The following is a 13616-nucleotide window of genomic DNA, read 5'->3' on the forward strand; positions in this document are numbered from 1 at the left end:
CAAAACAACACACATTACTTTGTATATTATCTTTATTTTGCATACAACTATTTCTGTTTCAACATAAATAATTGTTATGAGCAATTTAAAAATAATTTTGCTACAGAAAGTAGGTTTTACACAAAGTAAAGTCTTTTTCTTTTAAACAACATAGTCAATTAAATTGATTCTAGATCGATTAGATAATAAGGGAATGAATTGTCATAAACATTATTAACTCGGTGGTGGGTGGAAGAATAAAAGCAAGCTCGAGCGCAGGGCTAACTGGGAATGGGGCAGGTAGCAAAGCTTGCAATCAAAAACAGGTAGAGAATGACCAGCCTTAACTGTCATGGCACACGATTCACTCACAGACGCACTCGCAACTCGCACTCACACACATCAACAATATAACAGACATTCGTACGTACATACAGCTCATTGATACAATGCAAATGTAACTCCCATACCTTTGGAAGTGTTTAGGAACACACTTCGGCTGGCATAGACAACACACATACGAGGGACGCAATATCACACTATCAGGAATAACTAAAGTATTCGGGCGAGCGGCCGGAATAACGCCCGCCAATCACAGTACAGCAATTTTACATTTTCCATGATAGCTCAGGTCAGCTTGTGAACCTATTACTATTTACCTAACTCCTGCTAAATTAGTCTTATCGATTTATCAAAATATAACCATCCTAAATCATTTCTTAATATACATACAATTAGATGGTACATTAGGATTTTTCTAGTATAATTATATCAATATATATATATAAATAAGGCAAAGTTTATAAAACATACTCGACAATTTTAGAAATGTATAACCCTTGTATTAACATAACAAAAGAGATATCAATGAATTAAAAAATAAAACAATAATACAGTTAACATTTTTGTACCAGCAATGATCATGTGTGAAGATACAATGAACAGTATAAGAATTTGTAATAACTAACCTATCGATCACAGTAATATTTGTGGCATTTGACGTAATACAATAGTGATAACAATTAGATGTTACCATCTTTATGATATTCATCAAGTTCAAAACAAAATTGTACATTATTATCATATCAATAAGTATTAAGTTCACTTGGAAATGATTGCATTTTTCAATTTCTTAGAAGCAAACTACTACGCCAAACAATTTTTAACACTAAAGCTGAAGTAAAAAAGCATTCCGGATCCATTAATCAAGAAATGAAAGCAGTTCAATTTATAGAGAATTTCCATCTTTCGTAAACAGCAAAGTATAGCTACTAAATAAAACCAGTACTTTACGTTAAGTCTTTTGAAGACTAGTTACTTGTAATGCCAGTCCAACAAAACTTTGATTAATGCTTTAAACTAAATCATAACTGGTCTAATTTTGATGGTACTATCTTAAAAATAACATTCATACTAAAAATTGCATGAATTTCTTTGGCTGAGGAAGCGGTGATTAAACCTGAACTCTACAGGATCGGAAAACCTTATCGTGATCACCTCAAGGCACTTCAGTCGAATGTAAACGTTCGTATCGGTAAAAAGAGTGAAGCACCTGTACCCCTGCTGATGGAATGCACTGACAATCTCTCTTGGTAACCAATTTCAACACTAGATATGTTAATTACATATAAAGACATGTTTTGCTGGAAAATCATCGACAATTAGTAGCTGACCGATTTCAATGATTTATGAAATTTTCCTGAGAAGATATAAAACTAGGATAGTAGGGAGTCCGCCCCTCTCTCACAACATGCACTCTCCCGTGCACACTTCACTCCATTTAGTCACTTCACGTCACTTCAGTCACTTCACACTTGCACTTCACTTGCCGGGCACCGCTACCGCTGCCTGCTCCAACCACCAGAGTCGAATGGGGGTTTTTTGCAGAAGACAACCAAAAAGTAGGAATACAACGACAGTCGGTCCGTTTCTACATTCTAGGTTGGATCTGGAAAGAGGTAAAACGAACATACTCAATCAATTTGTAAAGACTCAGTCAAAATTAAAGCAAGGAAGGGAATTGAATTTGGATATCTACAGCATAATATTCACAGTTACTTGTAAAATGCGTTAAGCTTCCCTATAACTTTTTTCATTGCGACTTACATTTTTTTTAAAGTTCTGAACACAATTTTAGTATACAAGATTTAGAAGATTATTTTGTCCTGGCGATTGTAGCATGTAATATATGTATAATGTTTAAAATAAAATAAGATACAGCGAAAATCTGAGCAGAGAGACAAGTCATATTTCGTTTCCATGAATACATAATCTTATTAAATTAAAAAAATTATTTCTTATTATTTTTAGTAAGCACTTTAAAAGAGAAATTGTTAATCAGCTCTTCCCTTCATAATTGGTTCTAGAGGAAAAATGTGTTATATTAAAAAAAGCAATTGCATAGTTATATTATTTTTTCACATTATTTTTTTTTTTTAACACAAAAATAGCTCTTTGTTCGTACTTTTAATCGTACAGTGCTAAAAATAGTAAAACGTTCTTGTTTTCAAAATAAAAATATGCAACATTCTAAAAACATACATTTGAAATTTTTCCCCATACAAAAAAGATCGAGGTGAAAATAAATTTTACCGATTACTGATGTAGAGCATCAAATGAACATATAATAAAATCAACATTTAAATAAAAAGTCGACTTTCATTTTTGGGTACAGACACCAATGAAAAGATAAAAAATGTATTGGTAGCACTGACATTAAGAACAGGTCAAGTGAATTACAAAGTACACTCCTCCTCCACACAACTATCAACTTCTCACATACAGTCAGACAGGCCTGCGGCTCCCTCCGTTTCAATCAAGCACATCATCTCTCAGCCTCACACGTACTGACATTGCTAGTCTATACAATACTTAATTCTATTAATATTGTCAATATAATATTTCAGTACTCATTTAAAACTTCACTACAATTACAATTAATTATACTCCCTTAATGTAATTAAAGCAAATGGAAATCATAATACTTTCTTCTGTAATAAACTACAAAATTATTTTTAATCATAACTAAATGTTACAGTAAAACACAAAACATTACTCCATGCTTGTAAAACACAAAAAAATTACTTGGTTTTTTAATCTATCTGTTAGATCATTCCTTTTAAGATTATGTTCAAATTGCTATCTAATTAAATTTTAGTTAAAAAGAGATATAAAATTACATAAAGAAATGAATATAAAATAATTTAAAAAATGTTTTTTACATACATCTTTGCTTGTAAAATACAAAATCAGAATTTTGATCTTGCAAATTATTGTGGATATGTTATTTTGGAACACTTAAATGTTTATAATCACATTTAACAGAAAAGTTAACTAGACTTATGAAAACATTTTAATTATTATACTATGGAAAATATAAATGATCTCATCATAATGTTAGTTTTATATATTTTTAATTGTAATTAATAAAAACTAAAAAAGTGCCTACTTCTTTGGATTTTCTGATTGGGTTTAATTAACTAAAAATGCTTAAAAACAAAAGCACAGCCATTCTCACAGCCTTATACCCATAGATAGAACTTCAAGAAAATTATTCTTCCTTCAATCTAACAAACTACAAAAATACGAAATAAACACATCACAAATGTAAACCATTATATTATTCTTTGCTTTTATGGCACCTTACATAAAACAGCTAATTGCATAAAAACAAATAGATTATTTACAAGCAGTAATTGTCGTATGATAGAAGTTTATGCTTAAATAAGATTGTACCATTTGCTAGGACTTTAGAATGGACGGAAACTTTACACAAACTTTTAAACTATTTACAAAAGCAAAACTTAATTCCCAACATCAGTATATTATAAAGTCTGTAATGGTATAAATTTATTTAAAATATTACATACAAGGCAATTTTACAACATTGTTAAAAATTATATGGTAATATACAAATATAAATATAACAGTATTAAAGTCAGTGGAAAATTTGCACATTACAAAAAGACAGTTTAACATTGTGCCTCAGTCTTTCATTTTCTTCCATTTGTGGTTGGCTTGGCCCTAGTCTAAAACAGAAATAATAGAGAACATAACAAGAGATATTTGAGTATCCAAATGAGTTCATAAACTATACAATTATCTTACAGTCCTTACAACGCTAGGGCACATTTAAAGATAGAATGGCACGAAAAAATGCCAAAACATGGCATGTAGGAGATGTAAGGCATTACACTTAACAGTCTAATATTTCTTCTCAAAGATAGAACTGTGCCAATCATAATAAATTTAAAATCAAAGTACTTGTTCTTTTATAAGAGGTCCTAAGTTAACCTTTTAATATATAAATATTAAAAGGCTAACTCTGCAATACATGTAATCAATAAGAGAATCATTAACGCCAACTTTAAGGTACTAATAAATTGTACCATTATCTTGAGACAGACAGTTTTGCTTATTGTATACTAGCATTTTAAATAATATTTTTCAAATGTATTTTCCAAAAGTCCTATGACAGCTTTGTACTTTTTTAACAATTCACTTTAAGTACTATTCAAGTACTATTCAACAATTCAAGATTGAAGTACTAAAAATAACTACATAATCTAAATTCTAATTTCTATGCTATTGATAACCTTCACTTCCTTGACGTAGACTATTACATACTCAAAAACAGTACAATTGTACCTATCTTGCGTAAATGTGTTCTTTCAAGCACACTTACAAACTGTTACTCCATTTTGCGAAACATTTAGTTTGATATGAACATCTTTCAAGAGCGATGACGTAGAGCAGTACCAGCTTCAAACAGCATTTTCCAAGTTCCATGGTCTCTTCGCCATGCTGATGAGTTCCGAAAGAACAAAAACAGGATCATGCAAACTGGGTCTAAAACTTTTCCATTTTGCTTTGAGTATTCGTTTACGAAAAGGTCTTTGTCGCAAAGAGATCGGTTACCATGTTAGGATCCATTACTTAAGTGACTTTAACCAAACAGCATTTCAACAACTGTCTTTGCAAACAAAACTATGAGCGTACACCCTTATTGATTATTGCCTTGTAACCTTTTTCTGCTTCATTTCACCTTTTCAGCAAGAGCTTTTATCCCAGAGCAGCAGATTTTAGCTGCAACAATCAACCTTAGGACAGGGTAAGAAAAACACCTTTGCCAAAAGTATGAGTTTTCTCAAACTCCAATTAATAGAAGTTAAAACTCAAACTCCAATTAACAGAAGTTTCATCAATAATTTGACATTGTTCTTCTTTATTTAAGGATTGGTCAATAACCCTAATTATATGGGTGTCCCGTAACTCTCTGGACAAAGGTATACCACATTATTGCTCAGGTCAAGACAAACATATTTCACCATATGAAAATGTGTCTCTGATGCTTAATTTCCCATCTGTCTGTCTGTATCTGTTTTTAGGAAAATAATTATTACGGTATCTTAAAAACTAATAAGTTCAATTATACCAAATTTGGTTCAAAATTTTATGATAACAAGGCCAATTACCGAAAAAAATTACCATTAAACTATCTTTAGTATTTTCAAAATGGTGGATACTAAAACTTCTAAACTTTGAATATCTTAAGAACCTGCAACTTTTATTACAAGAATACAGTTCTTAGAAGATTTTTTATCACAAATCTAATGACACCAAAATTATTTAAATCGAATAATAAATAACTGATTTAGAGCAAATTTACTGTGACAAGACATGGTCCACATAGAGGTTCTCAGTGAATAGCGAACAATACAAAAACTGAATAAACGACATGAAAAGTTTAATTATTTATCTATAAAACAATATAAACTAAAAAAAAACTTAAGTTTATATTACTCTAAGGTAATAATCCAACTTTCTTTGTGAATTTACACATAATTTAATGTCCAAATCTTTTTCACAATTACATTAGCTATATAAAATTAGCCATCAAATCTGCAAAACCAAGGTAATTTTGAAAAAAATATTAATGACTACAATGAATTTGTAGTCAATATTATTATGTTACTCAGGAAAGTTTATGATATATGAATGATTAAATAAGAAAATTTATGTACACATAAAAAACAATGATTAACAAAGTAAGATCTTAGGCCATATTAAAGGATTTTTCTCTGATATCAAACACAAAGTTTGGCTAGAGTTTCTCGATATCCTTAACAAGAAACTGCAATCCAGACTACTTAAACCTAACTGTTGAGAAAAGAGGGGGAAAAGCCAGATTTTGACAAGAGAGATGATAGAATGCTTGTTAGGATTATCATGATCAAAGTACAACAAGATTAGTTTAATTCTTGACATTGAGACACACTTATTGAACACAAATGGACTATTTTGTGTCCGCTAGGCACTGCCATGATATTAGTGGGCACAAAATATTCCAACTTGATAAAGGCGTTAAAAGTGTTATTTCTACCTTATGCAATGTATTCTTGAGAAAAGTGACAGGTAGAAAGATAGTTAGTCATTTACAACACCTGTTAATGTGAAATCCCTTCATTGAAAGTGAGAAACGTGCTCATTAACTCTGTCACAATGACTTCACTTCCAGATCATGGTCATGGTCAGTGAGCACATTCCTGTCTGACATTTAGAAACTATTTTTCTACTACTTTTAAGCATTAACATCATTATTCCATTTTACCACTAAAGGAAAGGTGCAAATCATGCGAAACTAAAAAATAAAATTGTCAAAAGCAGAGGACATACATATTAGCAGAAGAACCCCCAGTGACTCAACCGACAGCTTCATGTTCACGGACCTTGAACGCTCAAATTCAACGGCCTCACACTAGACACAAATATCGGTGCCTTTACTTTACAATAAATTTTCTTAAATTGTACAAAGCTTGCTTTCTACAAACTTAAAACATTTATTATTGCAAAATATTTAAACTAATTATTAATCTGCTATTACTGAGTAACATTACAAGATCTAATTAATCTAGTTAACTTTATTAAATAATTACAATTAGAGATATACACTCAAAGATATTTAAACGAATTAAATTCTTTTTTCATTTAGGTATAATAAAAACAAGCACTTTTAATATTTTTTAGTTCAATAATTTTAGCCCCAATGTCCAATATATCGGACATAATTATTGTTCCTTTGGTACAAACATATCACTAACATTTGTAAATTGTGTATTCTCAATACAATTTAATGGAAACGTTATACTGAATCTACAATGGATGAGTGACCAGTCAAAAAAGAAATAGTTAGATGATGATTTTATTTAACCCTTTGAGTGCCACAGCGTCACTAATTTTGACGGTACGAAAAGTGCATAAAGTGCCAGCGTCGCCAATTTTGACGTTTCGTATTTCGATAATATTTTATATAGTACAAGATTATTTTGGCCAAATAATCAGACGGCTGTATTCTATAGGTTCCAAACTATCAATAAATACGAGTTTTATGTTCTTTCTCTACTATTTTATCTGCGAAACTTACGTTGTTTGGGTACTTATCAAGAAGCCACTATTTTTTGGACGAGTTTTCCTTATCGGGGACAAAATACATTACAGTATTAAAAACAACTGACTTTATTTAACCTATTTTGGAATTTACAAGTTATTACGACAATCAATTAAATTAAAACTATAAGAACAACGTTTCATTATTCGAAAATGTCAGGTCATTCCTGTGTCTATTTGGAGAGGAATTGGAGATAGGAAGTATGACTCATCGAGTATTTGTCGATTCATTATGGAAGAAGGAAAGTATAATGAAGTTTATTCTTATCTCTGATAGGGAAAACTCGTCCAAAAATAGTGGGCTGTGATAAGTACCTGTACGATGATTCTGTCTTCCAGTCACGCGACGGACGAGTGCCTTTCTTGTTGTTTATGTGCTGATAACCAAGCATTTGAGTAAATACAAAATAAAATAGTAACTTATACAGTATTTTACTGTATTTCTTTACAAAAGTAATGTATGATTTTATTTGTGTTCAAGCGAAAAACGTGAATTTTCAGTGTAAATATTATTTAGTATTTTAGGGTTATTATTTAGTAAATGTAAACTTTTATGTAAATATGTTAGCAAGTATTTGTTTCTAAATCTACTAATCATATTTATTTGTGTTGTATTAATGTTTTATTAGATTTATTGGGAAAACTACATCATTACTAAGTAATTTCTAAACTCTGACAAATGAAGTACAGTTTATAAAATGTCGGTACCGGGTAGCATTTTGTTAATACATATAATGCCATGTTTTTAAAATTCTAGAATAAGATATTACACATGGGTTTTATTTATAATCATATGGCCTTTATCATGGTATAAAGATAAAAAATCTTAAAAATACCGTATAAACACAAATTAGGTCAAAACTTAACTTTTTATACAAAAGTAAAAAACTTTTTTTATAAATACTAAAATTTTTATATTTTTATAAATCAAATTTTATTTGTAACGATATGTATCATATTTTGCATTTAATAAGAAAAAAAAACAACAACAAAATGATGGAAATCTGTTTGGTAGTTATTTTACAACAGCCTTTTTCCCAAAAGCTTACAAATATGCGAAAAAACAGCGTGGCACTTTATGCATATGCCTTTGGAAAATACCCGTGGCACTCAAAGGGTTAAATCAATTTAAGCTAGAAAAATTTATAAAAATTAAAAATTGAATAATCAAATTTGTATGATTGGGAATTAGATTAAGGACTAGAACATTTTAGATTTGACCTTCACTAGTTAGTACGCTGTCACCAAGTTACTCAATCTGAAATAGTGTGTAATAAACCAATTGATTATATGCTTCAATATTATACAACATATTTTTGTTTTTAGGTTTGTAAAGAAACTTATGACACAACCATTGTAATAGAACCATTGCACTCATACATATCAATATTTACTTTATGTTGTAAACAATGCTTTAAAAAATCCAATCGAAGTTTCTTATTTATGTTAAAGATAAAACAGATGAGAAAAAGACAGTTTATTGCCATGATTGATATAATTAGTGATACCAGTACTTTCAATAATTAGTTGAAATTAATGTAACACTCCAATTTATCTTTATAACTCTGCTTATTTTTAGAAATGTTGTTACTTTGCTACCTAGTGTCAAATATATATCATTATCTCCTCTCCCTACCACTCTACTGTCACTTCACTTAGATATCTTTCCTAGTAACTACAAAGCTATTGATTCACAAAAAGCAATAAATCATTCCTAATAACATCAAACCGTTTTAAATAACTCTACTGTTAATTTTTGGTAAAATAGTGTTTGCTATTGTGAAAGAAATAAATAAGTGGACTGAAGATAAGAAAAAAATACTCCAGTAATTATTACTACTAATTTTTGGATGTGTACAAATAAATCCATTCCTACAGACCGAACCTCTCATTTGTGTGCCACCTGAATTTCACTAAAGATGTGTGCCACTCGGGCAGTTACAGTAGACAGACGTCCCACATTCGCGCAGTTGTAATTGGTTAATATAAATGGCTACAATCCGTATCTGTCTATTTTAAAGCCTCAATATCTTGTATCAGTCTGTCTGAATATCTGGGTCACCTGGTCTTTGGATTGAACAGCTGGGATATTTATTTACTTGTGGTATAATGTTGGCAAACCTGTTTACATTTCTCACGTGTTCAATCCATTGTAACCTATGTTTTGATATGGACGAGTTGTGTTTTGAGTTGCTTTTGAGTAAGCATGGACCACAACAGAAAAAGGAAACAAATTACCTTTATATGTACTTGTAAAAACTATGTAACTGTCCATTAATTGACACCACTTGTAATCTTAAAGATTATCAATAAAGAATTTCTAATATGAGTTAGTTGTCAGTGACGGTGATTCTGATACAGATTCTTCATTTGACTCAACAGCAAGTGTCGAAGTGGTTGTACACACCGAACAACCTAGTAGTATTGTAGAGGAAACTGAAATTTCAATGCTTGAGGTCAAGGACTCATGTTGATTTTAATTTAGGTGTGAACAAAAGGGGATCACTTGTTCGAGGAGCTCCTTTACAAAACATGCAGTCATGAATTGGTGGACAGATGTAATTCCTGAAGAACTAAAAAAACATTCATTAGACTGTGTATACTGATGGGTAATTTTATTCCCTTTTATGCTCATTATTTAACAAACCATAACATTTTTACGCATACTGCTTGGGTCGTAACCAAGGCCTAAAATGAATTCCTGTTTTAATACATCCGTCCATTCCTGCACAAATCGTCGACATCATTAGTGAAATAAGGAAAAGTTCTAAATAGTTTCACCACTTCTACGCATCACCGAATTCAAACGAAACACACCTGTATTTATTCACACTCTCGCTCATGTGAACCCTCCATTTCAACAAGTACACTACTAAATCACACTAGGACCGATCGCCACGATTATGTTTGCATGTTTCTTGCTCGTATATGAACCAGGCCTTACGACATAGTTGCGACGAAGACGAAAGATGGTTCATTTAATCGCAAGTTATCAGATTTTTACAGTTTGTAAATTACATTCATGGCTTATTTAAGGTTTTTTTTTACGGTGAATGAAATTTACAGCTTAATCATGGTTTCACTGTTGGGATGAGGATCTTGTATAACAAAACTAATTTTGAGAAATGCACATTTAAACCTACAAACTAAAATATAAAATAATAGAGAGCATCAGATGAATAACTTTTACATTATTTTAAGACTCCTATTTTCAATTCCATTAAACATTTAAACACATACCATCTTATGTTTATAAAGTAGACTTATTCTGGAGGCTGAACACAGTTAATTCATGTTAACCACTTTTTAAGTATTGTAGGACTAGGACTACCACGACTAGTTTCATGACCAGTGAGAATAACGTTTAGCTCCAATATATATCTGACCATACAGACTCTTATCGAGTGGCCCTGCCACTATTTTGTAAATTGTTGACAAGTTTCTCCCAATAATGATTTATTGTTCCATCCAGTTCTTCCTTGGATCAATTAAAATTAGGGATGGATCGATTTTGATACTAGATTTTTAGCGGTTTTGAGGATTAATTCTACAGTATTTAATTACTGCTCATATTATCTATCCAATTAAAGGAAAAGGTAGGAGATATGATTTAGTTCTTTAAATATGCCTGTTTCTCTAAAATCTCTTCCAATCCCTTAATAGAGTGGTATTCTTGTGGTACTTTATACATCCTCAGTCTACAAAGGTCTAATATTAGTAGAAATTGGATTGGTGATGATTTTGTTAAAAAGAAAATGTATTCGTATTCAAAATCTGAGAATCAATTATTTAACATTCGGAATTGGATTCAAAAATTCTGAATAGGGCTAATGTTTTGTACTTAAACTATATGCTATCTTAATTTATAAAACTATCAACCTAGTGGTGCGAATCACAAATAACATTGTTTATGTCAAAACAAATTGTTTTACATCCAAGTTATGCATATTTTATTGTAAGAGAAATCGTTAATTTTACTACCGTTGTAAATGATAACCAATACTAGTAGACCATTACATTTTTAATTTATCTAAGGCAGGAAAATGTAAATTTCAAAAAGATTCATATATGCAGAGTCGCTTGCATGCCATTAATAAATAACTAATCAGTATGGAGGTGCGTTTATGTTACATCAAAATGCACAGTAATTTTAAAGACGTATAATAATTTAGTTACTTTTAAGAATAAAATTATTCACATAAAAGATTTATTCGAATTAAAACAGGTAGTAGTGACTTAAATGGGCTAGCTTTTCCCTTCACACCTCACGCTTAACTGAAGCACATTACTAATAATTGGTAAGGCCGAACTCTTCTAGTTGAGGTTCATGACTGTTTAGTCAAGGTCATGTGTGATCTACTGAGTGAGATCACACTTGTTATCTAAAATCCCTTTACGTAACTTTGTACGTTTGTTTCATAAAGTAAATTTACAGTACAATATTGAACCATACATTCTTACTGTAACAAGGTTGTATTAATTGTAACTCAAAAACAGAAAACGTAGTTAAACTGTTCAATACTTACTGTTAACTAGTCATACATTAAAAAAAGACATAGAAAAACAGAAGAATAGTAAAATTACTTTAAATCTTTGCTATGGCTACTGCACTATATTTTGTAAAACATAGATACAGATAATCGCAGACATGAAATCGCAAAGATACACGACTGGGACTATTTAGCGATACAGACTATGTTAACTAACTCAACATGAGTACAACATGCCATTGGCTGTGAGAATTACAGGGTGAACTGAGATATTAATGTTCCAATATGTGAAAAGATGTACTACTGAGGTTAAACTCGTACTAGAATGGTTCTGTTATATGCAAAAAGATTTGTTATCTAGGGTTAGTTTTGACTTGAATTGGTAAAAATAATCTGTACTAATAAAGTTTAAAGACAAAAACAAAATCATCTGTAACTGAGCATACTCAATAAGCAGTTGTCATAAAACTATAATGATCCTTCTCTACCACTACACCTTTTCTATTAGGAACTGGTAGTTTTATATATTACCCAAATACTAATTGTGGGCCACAAGAGGAGCCCTTTATTACATCCAATTTGGAAATCTAGTCCTTATGTCTCTAAAACTAATCTAAAAAATCTAAAATTGTGTAAACCGCTATGGACTTGTAAACTCACCAGCTAGAGTTGGCGGTCTTGAGTTTTCTCATCTCTTTGGTTGCCCATGTAGCCAACGTCTTGGTTTTTGAAACCCTAGAGCGGCGCCCTAATGTCAATACTTCATTCACTGGCTCCACGTCCAGCAAGGTGAACAGCTTTGAGCCAAATGCGGAACACAGGTCACTAGAGAAAAACAGATTTAATCAAAAACAGGATATAATAACCTATCAGCTGATATGAAGTTGGCTAGTAGATAAGATATGACTGTTTGAGCAAAACACGTGTATTGCAAGAGTGACACAAAAATAATCTCACAAGATTTACACTGGAACTTAAAACCCGTGAGGCTGAGCTCTATAGTTAGTTGGATGCTTTTTAAATCTACAAAACACATCTAGAGTGAAGGGTATTCAATTAATGAAACAACACATTTAGATACCTAAAATTGCCATATAAATCAAGAAATTCTCTTAACACATATCTATAGATTTTCAATTTATAAACAGGAATTTTATTTAAAACATCTCATATAAATTGCCCAACAAAAGACTGGTTGCAATTCTTGTTACCACTTGAGCAGTTACTGAAAATTCAAGGACAATTAATTATTTGTTAACATTAAGATATTTTCTTCATAACGTGACTCTTATTTTTATACAATATTGTCATTTCTTGTTATTTCTTTGTTTCATATTGAGCCAATCATCTTCAGACTTATTTACAAATTAAGATTTATTAGCTGGCTAAAATTAGCATTCTGAGAAAAATGCACATATTTATTTTTATTTACTCAATTACAAAATAAGCAAGAATGAAAGTACATCTTAATGTGTCCATATGTGTCATTTTGCAAGGGTATGATGACATCTAAACCATTTTTAACCCTCTGGTCTGACACACATGTATTTGGACAGTTTATATAGTACATAAATCAACACTACCACCACTAATTATATACCATTTCAAACAGAAAGAATTGCTGATTTCAATGGTGTAATTTGTTTTACTGTTTTGGCAACTAAACAATGTCACATTGATATCATAAATCTCATCAGAAAG

At 30.9% G+C, this 13616-nt stretch overlaps 1 protein-coding gene across 1 annotated transcript in view; it reads right to left on the minus strand.

Annotated features, from left to right (window-relative positions):
- Positions 1-14: 14 nt before the first annotated feature.
- Positions 15-13616, minus strand: part of LOC124364802 (importin subunit beta-1) — a 47470-nt gene continuing 33868 nt past the window's right edge. Inside the window, 3 exon segments of the mRNA XM_046820565.1 lie at positions 15-1927; positions 6655-6736; positions 12576-12740. Coding sequence (XP_046676521.1) covers positions 6700-6736; positions 12576-12740 — 202 coding nt within the window. The 3' untranslated portion in view covers positions 15-1927; positions 6655-6699.

The sequence above is a fragment of the Homalodisca vitripennis genome, chromosome 6, assembly GCF_021130785.1.
Source record: "Homalodisca vitripennis isolate AUS2020 chromosome 6, UT_GWSS_2.1, whole genome shotgun sequence".
Lineage (NCBI taxonomy): Eukaryota > Metazoa > Arthropoda > Insecta > Hemiptera > Cicadellidae > Homalodisca > Homalodisca vitripennis.